General features: G+C 30.6%; 1 protein-coding gene across 1 annotated transcript in view; it reads left to right on the top strand.

The window, feature by feature from the left end:
* LOC127283984 (uncharacterized) overlaps window positions 1–21,597 on the top strand; it is a 58,842-nt gene that overhangs the window by 13,758 nt on the left and 23,487 nt on the right. Inside the window, exon 5 of the mRNA XM_051309212.1 lies at window positions 65–2,698. Within this exon, the coding sequence (XP_051165169.1) occupies window positions 65–2,698 (2,634 nt within the window). The remainder of the gene's footprint in view (window positions 1–64; window positions 2,699–21,597) is intronic.

Consider the following 21,597-nt stretch of genomic DNA (forward strand, 5'->3'; position numbering starts at 1 on the left):
TAAAATAGTTATATACAATAATTTAGAATCAAATAAGTGATAATTCAAGGTTAAACTTTTTCAGCGGTTTCTATTAGATATAATAGCGAATGGAAGTTCAACTAAATACATAGATGGTTTACCAGGTGCACCCGGAGGAGCTGGAGGATCATTCTTTGGAATGGTTGATACAATTCTTGGGGGAGAAAAATTGTTTATTATATGTAATGGTGGTAATGGAGGTGATGGAAATCACGGTATAGATGGAATAGTTTATTTATCGGATGAATATCCACCAGGAAAAGGAGGTAAAAAAGGGTTAGGTGGTCCTCCGGGTATGGGTATGATTTTTAATTTTAATTATTCTACTGTTTCGAACATCGAAATAATTGCTGAAAAGGGTGATGATGGTATAGATGGACCTAATGGTTCTTATAAAGATTCACCGGAAATTAAGGAAGAGATTGAAGAAAGAAAGCATTTTACCGATTCTTTACTGAGTTACTATTTGAATAATGTAAAAAAAGATAATGATTTAAAGATAATGAATCCTCTATATAAAATTAATAGTACACTATCCGGCATAGAAGATTTTTTTATCACATTGAAAGATTACAGAAAATATGTTGTAACCAAAGCAATTGAAACAGGTTCAATAAGCTGGGCTCATTTATACGAAAAACTTAATAATAATCCAAATGTTGTAAAAAATATTGACACATTTAACTTTGTTAATGAAATACTTGATTTTGAAGGTAATTATTCCATTAACTTAAATAAAGTTTTTTTTCACAAATTGTACAAGGGGTGGCACAAAGGTGTCCAATTAAAAGGAATTCACTTATTTACAAATGAGTTACATCACGCTGATAAAATCATTGAATATAACGAAGTGTTTACAAATTTATACAATATGATAGAAAGAAAGATCGAAAAAATATCTGATAATCCGTATTATTCATCAATTCATGTAATCGATGACTATCTAACGCAATCCATTCAAGATGGTGAAGAATTAAGGAGATATCAAGTTCTTAATAAACTACAAGAATTTAGCAACAATTTTAGAAGAAAACTTGACATACAAATCGAGGAGGCAGTAAAATTGATTGATGTAAATCTCACAGTTTTTTTGGATCAGAAAATTGAAGATGTAAATAAGGAGCTTACAGAATTAATAAAGGAAATTGACGAAATGATAAGCACAAAGAAAGTAGCAATCAAGACTATGGAAGAGAAAAAAAGCGTACTCAATAGGAAACTGGCGTTAAAGATACTTTTTTCAATATTAAAATTTACTTTTATTGGAGTTGCATTTGTCATGGGTCCAGCTGGTGCAATAGTTGCTGCTATGTTAAACACGGGTATTTTCATCCTTGAAGACATTGCTTTCAACACTGACACTAATACAGGGTTTAAAGACATTAAAATGCCGGAAGGTGTAAATAGTTTACTGAAAAGTTCACTTGAAAGATATAATAATAATAGGAAGAAAGAAGAGGAAGATATTAAAAAGCAATTAGATCTTATAGAGCAAAAGAGAAAAGATTTAATTTTAGAAGGTGAAGACGTGCAACCAATAAATGATTTTAACAAAAAAATACACGAAAATTGCATTTTAAAGGGAAAGGAAATATCCAGCCAACGGAAATGTATGATCGAAGAATTGGAAATAGAAAAAAATAAATGGACAATGAAAAGTGAAAATGCAAAAACAAAATCTGGAAAAGCAGCAAAGTATCTTAGTTCCATGGTAATTGTAACAGATGTTTTAAATACAGGTATAGAGAGATACAATAAAATTACAGTAGAAATAGCAGCAAAAAATCAAAACCAACAACAAATAAATAAAGAGGAAAACGATATAAATAAATTGGAAGCTTTCAAGAACATGGTTAAAGCAGATTTTGGTCAGCAAATAGATCAGATTCGAATGAACATTCAAAATAAATCTAAAGAATTTACTATTTCTTCAAGTGCTCTTCTTGAATATCAAAAATTCCATATGGATGATTATTTAACGAATATTTCATCACAATTAGAAAAGTGGACTATGAATTTAAAAATTTCTGATGAAGTTTCAGAATCAATGACAAAACTAAAAAAGGCAATGAAAGCAATTATTAATATGCATGCTCTCATTAAAGATTACAATTTTAAAATTGAAAATGCTCAGTATTTGAAAGATATTGCAAGTACACAATTTCAAATTACGAATATAAAAGATTCTAAACTATTAAAAGTTTTAACAAAAGTGGAGCAGCTTTATTACTCAAATGATGTTCTCGATGACTATAATAAATTAGTCATTTCTATGAAATGCTATACATATCCATTTATAAAAGAATATTCATTCTTTATCTCAATTCCAAAAATGTATTTTGATAGCAATTTAATAAAAGCAAGTATTGCACTTGAGAAAATGAAAAATTTACAGTCAAAATTGATAAAAAAGAAAGGTCAGGATACATTATTTTATCATATTTTACAAACCAATTTTATAAATGGCGGTGATTTTCCACCCTTTTATACTTGGCATAATAGTACGCATTCGTTGGCAATTAAAGATTTACTTGAAGGAAAGGAAGTTAAATTATTTGCAAATATTTCTCATGAAGACAATTATAATGCTTTAAAGTTTCGAAATATAAGTATTTCATTCTTTTCTGAAGATCCACAAATAAACGAACAATTAAAGAAGGACTTAAAAAAATTTGCCGTAAGTCTAAAACACAACGGTGATTCATACTATAGATGTATGGATAAAGTACATTTAATAAAAACTGATCCACATGAAATTGTAAAATTTAATCCTTATGAATCAAGAAAAAAACGTCATTTTTTTGAAAAAGATTATGTTTTAAGTCCCTTTGCTACGTGGTCCATGCAGCTTCTAATGACCAGTAATAATTATAATTTTGATAAATTAGCTAAATATGTGAATCAAGTAAATGTAGAATTGTATGGAGAAGGACAGTTCATGACTCCAAATACAACAATTTGTAGTAGTACATTTTTAGATTATTATGAAAAAGAGTTGTTTATAGAATAGGGTAACTGCACCAGTGGTGGATCATGCACCAGTGGTGGATCACCTGCGAGAAAAATGGTCATTTGTGTTTACACGTTTGTAAGTAAATGAACCGCAAGTGTCGGTAATTGTTAAGAAAGTTATACAGATCAATATTACAATTTAAAAAAATTTTTAAATTCATCGCGAAGAAAGCAGGACAACAATTACTAAAGTGGTGACAGAAAACAAGAGTTTTCCTTAGCATGTAAGTTAAGAGTATATTTTGGAATAGAAAGCTTTGGAGCCATTTTAGGACAATTTTTAATTCTTTTCACAATAGGAGGCATTTCGTTTCATCCCCATAGAGCCCTGAGAACAATATTTACGTCTGTAAGTAGCGCGTGTCCATTGTTTTCGAGTGATCCACGACTGGAACCAAAAAAGTAACAAAATCTAGTGGTGGATCAGTCCTACTTTTCGCCTGTTGACGCATTGTTTTATTGAAAATTTTATGAGTTAAATTTTAGTTAACACTAATTCAAATGTTTATTAATTGTTAACACCTGATTTCAAATTGTTAAATTTTTGTTGAATTAAAATACCCAGAATTAATAAATGTTATTTATCATTGAAACTGAAGCTTGAAGAGTTTCTATTTATCTATTACCAAAAATTCTAATAAAAAGATGATTAATTAACATTTAGTCACATTATACCTATAGAAATGAAAGAGGAGGGAATATGGATAGGAAAATGAATTTGAAAATCTGTCCGTAAAGCCTCATAAAAGTTGCAAAACGTCTCAGTCTCGTAATTTTAAAATGCAATGTTTTTTAGTATGATTTTTTAAGTGATCCACCACTGGAGCAATCTATAACCATGACTGGTGCAAACAGTGATCCAGAATAGGATCATTGACAAATTATCTTTGATGGAGCATTAAAGTAAACGTAGGTGTCAAAATCAAGTCCAACCTTGAAGGAAATGTCTATTGGAACTATCTGGTCCATAATACTATAAAGAATAACCTCGAATTTGTCTAAAAGCAACCTATACAGAACTTCAAAGTCAAAATAAGAAAGTTAAGGGGCTTAACTGATCTACCACTGGTGCAGTTACCCTAGTAAAAATTTTTTTGTAAACACTAATAATTCAATTGATAATATAAAACAATGATTAATTTTAAATTATGTCAAGTGTGACTTTAATGAATAAAGATTAACTGTAATTATTTAATACATAAAACATAATTTGATTTTATTGTTTATGGACGAATTAATATGTATAAAATAAAATTTGTTTTTTTCTATAACAGTCTGAAATATTTTTAATATCTTTAATGCTGTTGTACCTTTAATGTTTATCAAATATATTTGTTTACACAGTGCTCTCTTCTGTTAGTGATTTATAAATTAGATAATTTATAAAGTACCAAAAAGAACTGGACTATCTTATAATGAAGGAACTCGAGGTGTGTATCGACAAGATCAAAATAAAGTTTACTAAGAAACTAAGAAAATTTAGTGGTAAAATCATTGTATTATTTAATGCTAACAAGACGAATATATTTAAATCAGACCGCAATAGTTTGAGGGTAAACTACCCCTAAAAATGTATTATTTTCCAAAAATTTTAAAATATTAACAAATGGTAAGAAAATACAAATAATATTCAATTTATATCCGTTGTAATAATGTGTATAGTTTTCTAAATTATAGCCGAAAATAATATAGAAGGGGTAATTACCCTTAACAAAAAAATTTTGTTTTCTATTAATAAAATATAAAAACTACACTGAGAGAAGTTTAACGCAACATCTGCATCTTTTGAGGGACAGATATTGTACCACAATTATGTGCAGACGCAGTACTAAAATCGAACAGCAGCAGCGCCAATTAAGTACTGATTCTGACCTAACTTGTGGGACAAACGATTTAGTACAGTATCTGTCCACCAAAAAGCGCAGCTGCGATACAATTTAGAACCGATGTTGCTCGAAAGGTTAGGTACACTATCTGAACGTGTGTTTAGTACGAAATCTGTGTTTAACTTCTCTCAGTGTATGGAAAAAATTATTTTAAAAAATTCTAAGTACTTTAGGAGAAGCAGAACATAATTCTTTAAGAAATGAGAAAAAATTACTTTAGGGTGAACCAACCCTATTGCAAAACTAACATCTACAAAAAAATTTCAAATTTCAGATTATTTTTGAATCAAAACTCGAAATAATCTTTAATAGTTATATGTAATTAAAAATAAGAAACTACAGTATCGAAATAATATTTTATCGTGGTATTGAAATTATAATTATAATGTTTTAGTACCATTCTATCCATTTTAAACGTTAGAAATTAACATTAGTTAGTAATTATAACATATTAGTGAGAAAAAGTATAAAAATTTGAAATTTTAAAAAATTTTATATTTATTTTTTCCAAACAGAAGTTTTAAATAGAACATCATATTTGACCCTGTGCATTGTGCGACGTTCCAATGAACGTAACCGTTAATTTGCTGCCGCACGACCACAAACGAAGCGCAGATATAATAACACCCCCGTTCAACAGGCACATTAAAATTCACCAATAATAATACTTTTGTAAAACTAACCCTTTTATTATTATAAATTAACGAATAAATCCCATCGCAGAAGCTCTTCAATTTAAACTTAAAAATTAGAAGAAACCTTAATTTGATATTTTACAAACGAGTGCACCTGTTTTCTAAATTTTTGTGCTAATATCCCTTTTTTTACCCAAAAAAACATCAATTTTTATTGATTATTAAAAAATTATAATTTTATACATAAAAAGTTAACCAATTTTTTGTGATAATTGACAAAATATTAATTTTAACGACATAATTATATATTTAATTATTTTAAGTGGATTAATTTTTACATCATAAGAAATTAATTGACAGCATTTTATATACTATATTAAATTCTCGTATATATTGAAATTTTTATACTGAAAATAAAGAACCTTGAAACAATTTTTTTAACGGACGTTTAATGTTTTCTTATATATATATATATGTTGAAGGGAAAGTATTTTTTTTTTCATTTGATCATCTTAGTCGAGGTCTTTGCGAATCTCGTTTAAAGCAAAAACATCCCGCGTCAAAATGGAAAATCAATGTGAAACGATATTAAAATTTGACGGGCGTTGAAAGTAGGTTATATTTAACGTTCTCGCTTTTCTTTCCCCTTTTTATTTTTCTGCACGAATTCAAGTGAAAAGCAAGCGTCGTTGTTAGATAATAAATTCTTTTAAAATTTAACTCGTTTTCTGAATCACAGGTGAAAATTTATTTCTTTCAACAATATGTGTATGTTTTAGGATGAAAATCATTTTAATAATTTCCAAATATTTTCAATATTTATTTTAACACTTTTCTTTGCTGAAGGTGAATTCTATTATATATCTCAGAATTTTTATTAATAATTTTTTTTTAAGAAAAATAGATTATTTTTTTTCGAATAGGAACAATTTTCTAAAAATCCCACCGCTGTCACCATTTATGTTTTTTTTTCTGTTACATATCGCATATTCTCCATTTTAAAATAACTAATTTAAAATTAAAATCAAAATAATGGTTTCCACAATTTACAAGAAGGAATAAATGAATGTTTTAAATAGGAGTCATTATTTCCAAGTGTTGAACAAATCTTGTATTTCTCATTTTTCACATTTAATGAAATTTAATCAATTCAAGCCTCTGACATTATTGATAATGAGCTTCACATTATAGATGGAAAAAAAATTCTACATTAACAGACATAATAGAAAAGAGAATAAAAAGAAGAAAAAAAATTCCATGCATGAAATCGCGTGTGCTTGTCAGACAAGCTGTCATTGATGGCTGAGAATAGGAAGTGGGCGCAGCCATGATGGAAGTAATGCGAATTACTCTATATAGACGAAAGACTCAATTCACACTTATATACATTTCTCTCGTTTGTTCTGATCTTACTTCTCTAATAAGATGCATTAGGCTTCTTTTTTTTTTTGGTACAAACTAAATTATAGCTTCGCAAGCTTCACGAGAGAAGCAATATATGTGTTCTCTTTCTCTCTTTCACGTGAACACAGCTGGACGTCTGTATCTCACGTTTCAATATATCTCAATTATATCGTAAATAAAATATGACTGCCTAGTTGCGTGCACCCGGTAAATTGGCAGCTGAGGTGTCCGTTAGTGAACCTGTTCTCTTTCAGCTTCTTCCTCACGCGTATTTTGCCACCTTTTTTCCTATTTTAAAACCTTATTTTAAATATCTTTATCTTTTATCTACCCCATTTTTGTTTTATTATAAATATTCTTTACTTTTAATAATAATTTCCTTTCTCTTATGTAATACTCAACTGTTATGTCATTAAAAAGGTTTTTCATAAAAAATTTCATCTTGATTGATAAACCATTTATTGATTTATTTTCATTTTATTATTCAATTTTAACGCCCACTCTTAAACTGTCGCCACGTTATGAAAATCAATATTTTAAAATAAATGCAATAAAGATCTATAATTGTCAGAGTTTATCCTTTAAGGTTATATATGTGAATGTTGTGTGAGTTCACATGTCATAATGTTCTCTATAGGTTTCAAAATATATATTGTTTATTCAATATGTGAAACCACAGTTTCTTAAAGTTCATTTATTTATAAATTTGCATGGAACATTAATAATATAAAATACAAAATGAAATTAATTATGAGTACAAGACATACAAATCAGGTTAGTTGCCATATTGTCCCTATTTTGTTATAATTCTCATCAACTACTGCACCCTGTTCTAGTGAAAATTTAGTAACTGTTAAAATTAAAAGTTACTAAAAAGTCACTAAATTTTCACTGGAGCCGGGTGCAGAGTGTTACTTCTTGTACGACTCCTAAATCATAAAAATTATGCAATTTTCGTCAATTTTTAAAAAATACCTCGCTAGGGTAACTGCACCAGTGGTGGATCAGTTAAGCCCCTTAACTTTCTTATTTTGATTTTGAAGTTCTGTATAGGTTGTTTTTAGACAAATTCGAGGTTATTCTTTATAGTATTATGGACCAGATAGTTCCAATAGACATTTCCTTCAAGGTTAGACTTAATTTTGACACCTACGTTTACTTTAATGCTCCATCAAAGATAATTTGTCAATGATCCTATTCTGGATCACTGTTTGCACCAGTCATGGTTATAGATTGCTCCAGTGGTGGATCACTTAAAAAATCATACTAAAAAACATTGCATTTTAAAATTACGAGACTGAGACGTTTTGCAACTTTTATAAGGCTTTACGGACAGATTTTCAAATTCACTTTCCTATCCATATCCCCTCCTCTTTCATTTCTATAGGTATAATGTGACTAAATATTAATTAATCATCTTTTTATTAGAATTTTTGGTAATAAATAAATAGAAACTCTTAAAGCTTCAGTTTCAATGATAAATAACATTTATTAATTCTGGGTATTTTAATTCAACAAAAATTTAACAATTTGAAATCAGGGGGTCGATTACGTAACTTTCCCACTTCCCACATCCCACATCTCACTTCCCACATTTTACATCCCACTTCTCACTTCCCACATTTTACATCCAACTTCCCACATCTCACTTCCCACATTTTACATCCCACATCTCACTTCCTACATTTTACATCCCACTTCTCAATTCCCACATCTCACTTCCCACATTTTACATCCCACTTCCCACATCCCACATCTCACTTCCCACATTTTACATCCCACATCTCACTTCCTACATTTTACATCCCACTTCTCAATTCCCACATCCCATTTCCCACATCTCACTTCCCACATTTTACATCCCACTTCTCACTTCCCACATTTTACATACCACTTCCCACATCCAACATCTTGTGGGAAATGGGAGAGATGTGAGAAGTGGGATATAGAAGGTGGGAAGCGTGATAAGAAAAGTGTAATGTACAATGTGAGATGTGAAGTGTGAAAAGTGAAATGTGAGAAGTGGGATGTGAAATGTGGGAAGTGAGATGTGGAATGTGAAATATGGGAAGTGGGATGTGGGATGTGGTATGTGAAATATGGGAAGTGGATATGAAATATATTGGGAAGTAAGAAGTGAGATGTGAAATATGGGAAGTGGGATATGAAATATGGGAAGTGAGAAGTGAAATATGGGATGTAAAATGTGGGATGTAAAATGTAGGAAGTGAGATGTGGGATTTGGGATGTAAAATGTGGGAAGTGAGATGTGGGATGTAAAATGTGGGAAGTGAGATGTGGGATGTGGGAAAGTTACGTAATCGACCCCCAGGTGTTAACAATTAATAAACATTTGAATTAGTGTTAACTAAAATTTAACTCATAAAATTTTCAATAAAACAATGCGTCAACAGGCGAAAAGTAGGACTGATCCACCACTAGATTTTGTTACTTTTTTGGTTCCAGTCGTGGATCACCCCAAAACAATGGACACGCGCTACTTAAAGACGTAAATATTGTTCTCAGGGCTCTATGGGGATGAAACGAAATGCCTCCTATTGTGAAAAGAATTAAAAATTGTCCTAAAATGGCTCCAAAGCTTTCTATTCCAAAATATACTCTTAACTTACATGCTAAAGAAAACTCTTGTTTTCTGTCACCACTTTAGTAATTGTTGTCCTGCTTTCTTCGCGATGAATTTAAAAATTTTTTTAAATTGTAATATTGATCTGTATAACTTTCTTAACAATTACCGACACTTGCGGTCCATTTATTTACAAACGTGTAAACACAAATGACCATTATTCTCGCAGTTGATCCACCACTGGTGCATGATCCACCACTGGTGCAGTTACCCTATATTGGATCCGTCATTTTGAATTGTTTAAAATTAACACTGAATTTGTAATCAAGGCCACCAAATACCCCGGAGTAACGAGTTTCAAGCAAGAACTATGAAATTAAAAAAAAATCAACCATTTTGGAACCGCCATTTTGAATTTTAAAAACTAACACTGGATTCGTGTACAGCGACCCTCAAAACCCCTGAGTAACGAGTTTTAAGCGAATCCGATGCATTTTTCAAAAAGGTCCGCCATATTGGATCAGCCATGTTGAATTTTTAAAAAGTGACATCATATTCGTAATCAGCACCCCCAAAAAACCCCGAAGCAAAAATTTTCAAACGAATCCAATATATTTTTAAAAAATAAGCTCGCCATATTGAATCCGCCATTTTAAATTTTTTATATCTAACTTTAAATTCGAAAAAAAGCGACCCCTAAAACTATAATGTACACACCTACAGATTATATAAATATCATCAATTTAATTTTGGCTAACTAAATCGTTATAATACCCACTGTGTGTAGTTTGTATAGATAACACAAGAAATTTTTTGCCCGTATTGTTAATTTAATTTTCAATTAATAATTTATAAAATAAAATTTTGTTATAGTGCAATATTTAAATAAAAAAAAATACAATAAATGCTGGTATTTGATTAATACATGTTTTTTTTTCTTTGCGATCATTAAAAGAATGAGTCGGAAAAAAGAAGCACATAGTCTTTGCATGACAAGAAAAAAAAAAAATTTTCCAACGTAAGCACTTAAAATCTGGAGTGTCGGATGCTTTTAAAAATTCACGTCACACCTCGAACTGACGATAATTTGTTCGCGAGTGGCGTTACAACGTGGCTTAGTAAACGTGAAATTTATTAGTTTCTGGAGCCGACACTTCGTTATAAGCGAAGAAATACAGAGAGGGTTAAAACTTTATATTTATTATAGCTTGGGACGAAGCGACGATTCGTAAAGTCCATTATACTATCAATAATAGCGCACCCACGTATATTTTTTCGAAACTATTGTTTTAAAAAAAAAAAAAAAATAAGTTTATAGGTATTTCCCACTTGGAAAGATTTCCCGGAAAGTGCCCCCTGGAGGTTCTATCAGAATTCCGTCGGAATTCCATCGGAATTCCATCGGAGTTCCAAAGAAATGCCAATGGGGTTCCGACGGAGTTCCGGCGGAATTCTGACGATCATCCGACGGAATTAGGACTCTAAAAATTTTTTAAAAAATTAATCGAAATCCTGTCGAAATCCCATCGGAAATTCTTTGGAACTCCGATGGAATTCCGGCGGAATTACGTTGGAAGTTCCGGAGGAATTCTAATAGAACCTCCAGGGATCACTTTCCGGGGAATCTTTCCAAGTGGGCCTTTCCAGAGAAACTGAATAGTGCCCACTTGGAAAGATTCCCCGGAAAGTGCCGCCTAGAGGTTCTATCAGAATTCCGCCGTAACTTCCAACGTAATTCCGTCGGAATTCCATCGGAGTTCCAAAATATTTCTGATGGTATTCCGACGGAATTCCAACGGAATTAAGGCTTTAAAAATTTTGAAAATAATTCATCAGAATCCTGTCGGAATCCCATCGGATATTCTTTGGAACTCCAATGGAATTCCGACGGAATTCCATTTTGGTATTAAAATAAACAAAATTGGATTAAAATAATAAGCGTTGCAGCTTATTTTAATGCCTTTTAATTTTCTGTGATACTATCCTTTCTAAATTTAAATAATTTTTTTTTTTTTATAATTTTCTGTAATTTCTATAATTTCCATAAATTTCTTTATTTATATTAAAATTGGATAATTTTTTAAGATTACCTCAAGTTGTAAGTAAGAGTATATATAGTGCTTTGCCGGGGTTTTATATATAGTTCTTTCAAGGTGGTTGTCGCACTAGAGGAAGAAAGCATTTCCCCGAGAGTTATGATTATAAATAGTCTTCCTTCAGAAACAGGAAAGATGGTGGAGTGGGATTTTGAACGAAGGAGAGAATAGGAGTTTGTCAGGGCCGAGGCAAATGAAATTGTATTAAAGTTTCACCTCGTGGCATGGAGCTTGAGTTAGGGGCATCTTCTCGTTTCACTCCACCCAACGCAAAGCGAGTTCAGGGATATTAAACTTGTCGCTTTAACGGAAAATAAAGTACGTAACAGCGAAACGGCTTTCGAAGTCTTCACGCGTATATATGTATATATATATACACGCGGCTCTTTGCCGCCAAGTAACTCTCTACCCCCACGGGGGTAGATTTTATTTAATTTTACTGGGTGTTGGCAAAAGTAACCCTCGCAGCAGTTTCACGGTCTAAGTAGGTGTGAATATAAGTTTATATCTTTTTGTACACGTTATAACTGTCACGATTCTAAATTTTTTTTTTTTAAATATTCTTATATACAAATCTTTTAATTGTGTATAAATAATATATAATTTATAATTAATTGTGTTCGTAGAAATTAATTAGACAGCTTCTGATATAATAATCAGTTGAAATCTTTAGAGACTTGATTTTGAAGAACTATTATAAATTCCGAAATATTTCCTTATATTTAATATTATAAAAGAAGGCTCTTACTAATTTAATACTGTTAAAAATTAAGAGATTGAAATGTGCATTTTTTTTGGCTTATATAGACTCGTTATTTTAATATTAAATACTTGAAAATTATAGTTTTCTATATAAGTAACTTTAATATAATAATAATAATGCAGATAAGTTGGACAGCGAGTAAGATATACTTATACTTTCAGAGGCATATAAGATCTGACAGTAGTACAGTTCGTGCTAGAGTCAGACAAACAGTGAAAGCTGAAAAACAATTTTTAATTTTTAAAATTTTCTTTTTAAAATAAGCTGATTTTGATAAATTTAAAAATTACGAATTTATATAAGAAATTACAATTATTAGAGTGAATAAACGGTAATTCCATATTTGATTTTACGTGAAGCAAGAGAAGTAAGATTTGGTCCAGCAAAGCTCCGCTTGCAGCAGTTGCTGATTGATACTTAAATTTTATTGCTTCTGTTTATTGAACCCACGTGAAAATGTTCCCGGATATACCACTTGGAAAGATTCCCCGGAAAGTGCCCCCTGGAGGTTCTATCAGAATTCCGCCGGAACTTCCAACGTAATTCCGTCGGAATTCCATCGAAGTTCCAATGAATTTCCGATGGGATTCCGACGGAATTCCGATTAATTTTTTTTTCAAAATTTTTAGAATCCTAATCCCGTCGGAATCCCATCGGAAATTCTTTGGAACTCCGATGGAATTCCGACGGAATTACGTTGGAAGTTCCGGCGGAATTCTGATGGAACCTCCAGAGGGCACTTTCCGGGGAATCTTTCCAAGTGGGATATTTCGGGAATTTGCCAGAAAAAATTCTCAAAAACTTGTTAAACATTTTCGAAAAACTTTTGCAGTTGTCACGGAAGCAATAAAATTCAATTGTTAAGAGCGTAAAAATTTTTGGTGAATATTTAGAAAGTTTCAATTAACTTGGTATCTTTATTTTATGATTCCAATGTTGCATTCTTGAACAATTTTTTTAAATCTTTGGTTTCAATCGTTACTGATTCGTCGATGGTTTCAAGGGCACAGGCAGTTTTTGCAAGGGATTCAGCTATTTCATTTCCATGGTATTCCAATTTGCGATTGGATTTAAAATATAAGGATTTCCTTTACTTAAAATTTTTATATTGTTTGATGCAAAGTCAAAACAATATTTTTGTTCCATTTACTATATTTATGAATGATTAAATATTTAAAATGAATTAAATGATTAAAAAATGTTATAATTTATTAATTATTATTAAAGTGCTGATGAAAAGTAAAAGAAATTTTCGTTTCTGCCTCCTTCCTTATACATTAATTTACATCTAAGCAATGATTATATAGTTGCATTGATTTTTAGTTTCATTCTGGTTTTTTTTTCTCTAAAGATGCATGAACATCGCGTTTATTACTTGAAATTTATGCGGTTATTACGGCGTCATGATATACCAGTTGTCCATCTCTAGTTGCTTGGCCTTTTATAAGCTAGGTTTAACCCTCACGTCGTCATATTCTGTTTTTTTTTTTTTTTTTTTTTTTTTTTTTTTTTTTTTTTTTTTTTTTTTTTTTTTTTTTTTTTTTTTTTTATTGAGATTTTCCGTTATTGGACCTTAGTATTTTGCGCATGAACGACGAATCAAAGGGCGCTAATCAATATCGAAAATCATAGGAAGTAATAATAAAACTCTTGCTGGCAGCGTTGTTGTAAATTTATCGTTTATACTTATATATAGAAATAATTGAGTAATTTTCCTTTTTATGTGTCAATATCCGGCAAAAAGACAAAAAATAGATGTTTTTGAAGAGAAAAAGAAAAAAAGAAAAAAAGAAAAAGTTTGGTTTCATTTTTGAATTGGGTATCGAATTGAGTAGGCAACAAAGATTTTCTACGTGTTTTTGTTTTTTTAAATAATAAACTTTACAAAATGGACTTTTGGCCAGCTAAATCGTTGAAATAACCCACTGTGCTACAATTGTAGTCTGTACATGAATAAAACAGTACTTGTGAATAAAACAAAATTTTTTGTGAAAAAATACAAATTGTTTTGTGATTTGTCCAAACCTGTCTGTTGCAAACACTATTTTTTTGTTTACAGCGCAGCTTTTTACAATTTGTCTATTCTAGAATTGGACTTGTGGTTGCAACAATAAATTTTTTTTTTTTTTTAGTAAAAGGATTTCTCTGGGAAATTTCCTTAAAAATGATAAATTAATTTAAAGCATACTTCAATGCGCAATATCATTTTATAAATGCTTTCTCTGATTTAGTTAAACCTTGAAATATAAATAAAATACTTCAAGCTTCTTTTGTTAAATGATTTGTATACAAAATCTGTTATATTATAAGCAAGGAGAATTTCAAACATAATTATGTCGTCCTTCTTTTATATTAATTAATGACATTTCAAAGTATTTCAACGGAAATCTTAAATTCAATATTGTTCATGAAACAATACCTTCTATTTTTATATTAAATACAATTTAACATACAGACTAAATATAACTTCTACACGTAATAATTTCCTTTCATACCCAAGAGAAATAAATTAAATTTTGCATAAACATATTTTAATTTTCGTACATATATATATATATATATATATATATATATATATATATATATATATTCTATTCTCTAAATTTGGAGTTATAATTAAATTTTACTGGATTCAAACTTTAAAGATAAAATAAAATCCTTTATGAGCAAATTAGCAAAACAGTTTTCTTTAGATTAATTTCAATTTAGAAAGATATTTTTAAAAATATTTTCGTGAAATTTTTTTTTTCTCCTAAGACATAAAGAGATTCAAATGAGATTCTCACAGGGACAATTTTGCGTTTTCTAAATAATATACAAAAGCACATTGCATTGCAGTTTGTGAGTGGTGTGTTGTTCTCGTCCGTTTCCCGAAGGAAATTAGGAAACGCGGAGTAAACACGAAACGCGCAGCAGCCCCTCTTTCTACCTCTAGCACATGCGAAGAACAAAGTCACAAATGTAATATTCACAGAATAATATATCCGCCGACGTTGGAGCATTCCGACGCTTGATTTTTCTACATTTGGTGAGGAAAATGTGTGTTTCACTCGACGCTTTATAATGGTAGCTATACAGCAACGCAGACTTAAATTAAAATATATGTACCTAAATCAATATAACAGAGAGTCAAACTAAAGTCGTATTTATTTGTTTAATAATTAATTTAACTTTGCAATTAAATTACAAGAATAAAAAATTGCAAAAATTTTAATTATTATTGACAAAATGTATCTCCTTTAAATCCTTGAATAAAAAAGAAACGCTTAAAGCGAAATGAGTAAAATTAACTTTGCATTAGCTGAAAATCAATTAATCGATATAAATTGACAAACCTAACCTATCGCAATAGCCATTGTTACTTTCTCTTTCACAAGAAGAATTATTAAAAAGAAATCTAAGAAAGCTGCAGAATTTAATTTATTAATTATTTAATTAATGAAATTACTTTATTATTGTAAAGATGTCAAAAATTACTAGCGACATCTTTTTATAGTCCTCGACTTGGATGGCGTAAGGTGAAACTGAACTTTTAGATTTCTTTCAAATTTATACTATATTCGACTGAAACCCAAAAACAAGCCGTTTGTTTTATTTTATCTAAATGAAAGGCGAATTTAAATAAACGCGCCCTTTTGCAAATGAGAGTGCGCCGTCTGGTGAGCAAAGTCCAAGGAACTGTTGCGAACGAGCAGCTGAGTGACGCTTATTTACGTTACTGACATTCAGGTTGAAGGACACGTTTTTGACTCACTTTTAATAAATTAGTTAAAATCTTATTTTTCTTTTGTCATAAAAATGTTAAGAAAGTTTGTTATGAAATTGGAAACAATATTCGAAGGGGAATTGGTAACTCGATTTGTCTGACTATACGTTAAATAAAAAGAAAAATTAAATTCAATAAATGTAAGGAAACACTAATAGTTTGTTGTCGGAGTCATCGACTAAATATTATTTTTTTGTTTACTAAATTCTAAATAATTTCGATAATTAAATTTTCTTCTTTCAATTTATTATGTAATTTGTTTTGCCTTATTAATTAAATAATAATTGTCAATATTTCCAACAAACTTAATTCCGTCAATATCTTTGAAAACTTAGGTTAATTTCCACGAATCCATATTCCCTGACGGATCATTAAAGAATCTCTTTTTCTCTTCTTTTACTAAAAATGGCTTTTAATAAATAATTATATATTTTGAAAAAGACAGGCTCTAAGTTGTATAAATAAACGGTTTGCCTTTTTGTTTTCTCATAAATTTAATATTTTCCGAGCATTCTATTTATTAATTTTACAATTAAATAAACGACAAGTTTCTATAATAAAAAAAAAAAATAAATTATTTTCTCCGAAAGAAATAAATATTTCGCTTCTGTGAATTGTCTGATGTATACTCACTAAACAATTGTATCTAATAATCTAATCGCAATTTCTTGGGACAACAGACCGATTTGTCGCATCTTGAGTTGGCAGTGATGCACCTTCTTTATAATATATACACACACTGATGCACGCGAAGGGGCTTTAACGTACCACACTGGACAGGGGTCTCTGATTACGCGCATAAGCTCGCCTCGTCCCCATATCTACCAACATCGCGTTGCATAAAACCCGATACAGCGGTAGTTATGTATATCTGTCCAGAGACTCACAAAGGCACCAAACCGACGTCTCAATTTTTTAACAGTATAGATAAGATTGTGTACCCGTTGGACGTGCGCGCTACTGCTTCTACTATATGGAAGGAAGCTGCAAAAACCAATTCCGCGAAATGTACAATATCGCTATATGTATATATATGTATATATATATATATATATATATATATATATATATATATATATATGTATGTATATATATATATGATGCACTTTATTAATAGTGACCAAAGAAAAAAACCGCACGGGAAGGGTAAAAGAAATGGTTACCACGTGTACCCTTTCCATTTTAAGCTGACAGCAATTTATTTATTCAACTTCAAGAGAAACTTGATATTCTTTTATATATTAAATTTAAAATTGTCATTTCGCTGTCCTGTTAAAAAAAATTCGAGTCCAAATTCATATATCGAATATTTTTCAGTTAATTTTATCATTAATTTTTGATGGAAAGTATATAGAACGATGTACTGTTCCTAAACATTGTCAATTCTATGATGGGAGATGGGACAGTCCAGGTATATGAAGTACTGTCTAGCTCAGCGTAGTGAGGGTGTACTTTGGGCATAATTAGTTAGTTACCTGCTAACCACTCAACCAGAAACATATTTCGAAATAATATGTATTCTGTTACGGATTTTTGTAATCAATCTTATATTGATGTTTATAATAAATATATTTTTATTAAATATTAATTCGGTGTCACTATATCATTTGTACTATCCTTTATTGTTTTTCCATTAATTACTTACTTTGCATAGGCTGGTATTAAATGGCATACGCCAACAATTTTAAATTTTAATCCTTAGTTATCAGTAGTACTCTGAAAAAAATTTTCAGGAAAATTTCACTGGTGTTCTTTATCCTTGACATCAGATTTTGCCTATCAATAAAAATAAATAGAAATTACTGAAGTTCTGTTACGGATCCAAAAGATTGGCAAGGTCAGAATCCCTTAATGAAGGGAGATGGAGAAATTTGCAATAAGGGGAAAATCGAAGCAGAGTAAAAGAGACGGAAAAGACGGTAAGTCAGTGTCCTTTGAATGGAACGACAGGAACTTGATGAAAGTTTATAGTTCGATGCGAAAATATATAATTTCGAAAATTAAGTATTCTGCCGTGATTAATTAAAAGTCGAGTGTTTCGACAGTTATAAGTAGACTCATATCTGAGTAACATACAGTCTTTTTGAATACCCACGTGGTGGGTAAATTCGTCATGAATACTCACGTGGTGAGTGACTTTATTACAAAGAAAAAAATCTGATGAACATCGTACTAATTGAAGATTACATTGAAATAACCAATTAACAACCTTTGATATCCGCAGCGAGTAAGCAGGTATCAATGACAAATAAAAGCGTCAATCAAATAACTATTTGGAAATTATATTTATTGTTTAAAGTTAAATAATTAAAAAACAGAAATTTGTATCCCACATTTAACAATGAAGATTTTGTAAAGAGATTCAAATGAATTAAATTCGATTTATTGTATTACATCCCGAGCAAAAGGTGAGGTCGAATTTAATTTTAATTAATAAAATCAATTCTAAAATTTTGAAAGAATGGTAGGGGCTGATTACAGTCAAGTTGGTAAGTTTTGACCATTTATTTTTATGTGAGAACGTTATTTCCTATCGATTCTACAGTACGGTCGTCTTTCATTTCACTATTAAATAATTGCCTTTCCATACCTTATAGTTGTTAAATTTAAATGAATTTACGTATATGAAAATTTCAATAAAGAATTTCATTGATATAAATTTTGTATAATTTATTAATATAAATTAATGAAATCAATATATTACAATAATGTTCGATGTTTAAAAATATTATTATAAGGAACTGTGAATTTTAAAATGTTGTACTTACAATTACCTATGTTCAGAGGACAGAAGCAATTATAAATTGACAAGTTGGTACTTGTCCTTGACATTTTTTTTATTTATATATATACTATTCTCAAACTTCAATTTTTAGTTCACTTTTTGTCCCATTTTACTTGGAATCTGTAAGGAATTGCAAAAAATGAATTTGTTTCATTTAAATCGTTTCCATATAATACAACTTTTGAAATAGCGAGTATACCAGTGCAATTTTCAAAGTTTCAGTAGTCAATATTTTGTAAAGGATTGTAAAGATTTTATTAGTTCCTAATAGGGTGGAAAGGAGTGTTATATATACGAAAATAGAGGGATTACTATATATATATATACATAGGTTCCGCCGGCGCGGATTCTCAAGCAATTTAAGTTTTTTGCTCGCAAATCATTTTGCCCATTAGCCCACGCGGGGACGACGGATGGCGATATCGGGTGTATATATATATAGAAAGAGGGAGAGAGAGAGAGAAAGGTAGTTTCAGCGAGGATACGAGGGTAATCCCTCGTTGATGTGTGTTACGAGGCCTATTCCCGCCCGCGCACTCATCATCACCGAGATAATGGAGTGGGCGTTGCACGAAGGATACTGGATGACCATACCAATCCACCAAGACCTGCAACAAAAACCGCCACTCAACGACCCTGCTCTCTCTCTCTCTTTCTTGTTCGACCATAAAATCATACTAGTCCTGTGCTCCGATTCGCGAAATGGTAAAACAAAACCCCTGAGAGACACTGTTCTCTATCAGCAATAAAAAAAATATTAACAACCTGCTCTCTACAGACAAAGAATTCTTTATATTCGCGTCAAAACTACCAATCAATTTGTGGTGTACCGCGATGATGCTTTTTATTACTTTTTGAAGAAATACTTTCTAACTAAATGTACAATGTAAATAACTACTTCTGTCAAAAAAAAAACGCAATTTATATTGTAGCCAAACTATATGCCTTTGAATGTAGCATTTAGGTAAAGGCGGAGATCCGCAAGTTGTACAAATCGTATCAGAGTGATTGTCTAAATTGCAGGACCTAGAAGCCTTTAGCAATAAGATTATTTCAAAATTTTGGTATTTGTCACGTTTAGACAATTTCATTTTATTTAAATCTTGGAATTAATAATTTTAGGATAAAATGAGCAGAACCAAAACAGTAATTGGAATACAAAAATACACTTACACCACTATATATACATTTTACTTCTATACCTGATACTTCAAAATCTTTTCCAAATCACTAAAGGACAATTCTCAGTCTGGCCCTAGCCGTCTTAAGGGACACGCACTAAATTCAGCCACATCCGAAAAGCATTCAGTATATTATTGTCACTCATTAATACACTATTGAATCACGTGTATAACATTTTATTCTTCTAGCATATTGAATAAGTGTGTAACTGTAACATGTGTTTTCACTGTGTTTTAAACCCTTGATTTATTTCTCCAATATATTTAATAATCCCAACAGTAATCAAATATAACAATTTTCTTTGCTCGATTTTCGTTTAATGATCTGCAATTCCTGAGATATATAATATTCTCTTAGTGGTATTAGCAATATTCTCAGATTATTCTTGAACAGAGAATGTTTTAGTTTTCTATAGCTTCTTTTGCCGCCTTATTCTAAGGTTTTACATTGTCGATCGATATTGCTGCGAGAATCTTGAGTTTACACATAGATTCGCTATGAGTTGGGTTTAATTTTGAAACTTAATGACTGCGCATAATTTTTATCTATCGTTGAATAAATTAAATACTAAATACAACATAAAATGTTCTAAAATTCCTTATCCCGTTTTTGGAAATTTTGAATACAAAAATTGAATTAGAATCGTTGGTAGAATGATAAAGGATGACTAGATGAATTACTTAAGCGTTGATTCTGGCTACTAGCCAATAATTTCTACTATACATTACAACTGCATATACAGCTTTGAATTTAGCTGATATTTCCAGACCTAGAGCAAAAATTTGATTTTTCTAATTGTAAGATATGTTAGCTAATCCTAATAAGGCTAATATCATGGTTTAGAGATTGATTTAGAAATACAAATTCAATTCAAATTGAAAAATTTTTCCCTTGGCTACAGTGCTAAAAATAACTCCACTATATGGAATACTTCCATTCCATGTACATGTTCTGAAACGTACACTATATGAGCATATACATTGTGGGAGTGAGCATTGTGATTTCCTCTCTGATTACATGTCAGTGTATAAAGAGAGGTACTGATGTCAGTGTGGTTGACACTGCCTTCCAAAGATTCATGAATGTTCATTGGTTCGAAAATTTTAATAGCACAAGCCAGTGATAGGCTGAACGAGTACGCATGTCCGTCTCCAGATTGTCAACCGTACATTGCACGACTCTGGTGACAACACGCACTCGAATCTCGTATCTGGTGCGACGATTTTGCCTGACCTGGGAGGGCTTTCCCTCTGAAAAGACAACGCATGCGCCATCAACCTTTATTATATCTCATACATTAATTTTTTTGTCACAAATCACTAAAAGAATATTGAACCCTTTTGAAACTGATTAATTATACTTAAATTCGAAAGGCTATTTGGATTTGGATAATATATACAAAATACTAAATGTAAAAATAATTTTTCGGAAATTAGTATCAAAAAAACGTTTTACAATAATTG

The sequence above is a fragment of the Leptopilina boulardi genome, unplaced genomic scaffold (assembly GCF_019393585.1).
Source record: "Leptopilina boulardi isolate dan_hultmark-lab unplaced genomic scaffold, ZJU_Lbou_2.1 LbouV2_316, whole genome shotgun sequence".
Lineage (NCBI taxonomy): Eukaryota > Metazoa > Arthropoda > Insecta > Hymenoptera > Figitidae > Leptopilina > Leptopilina boulardi.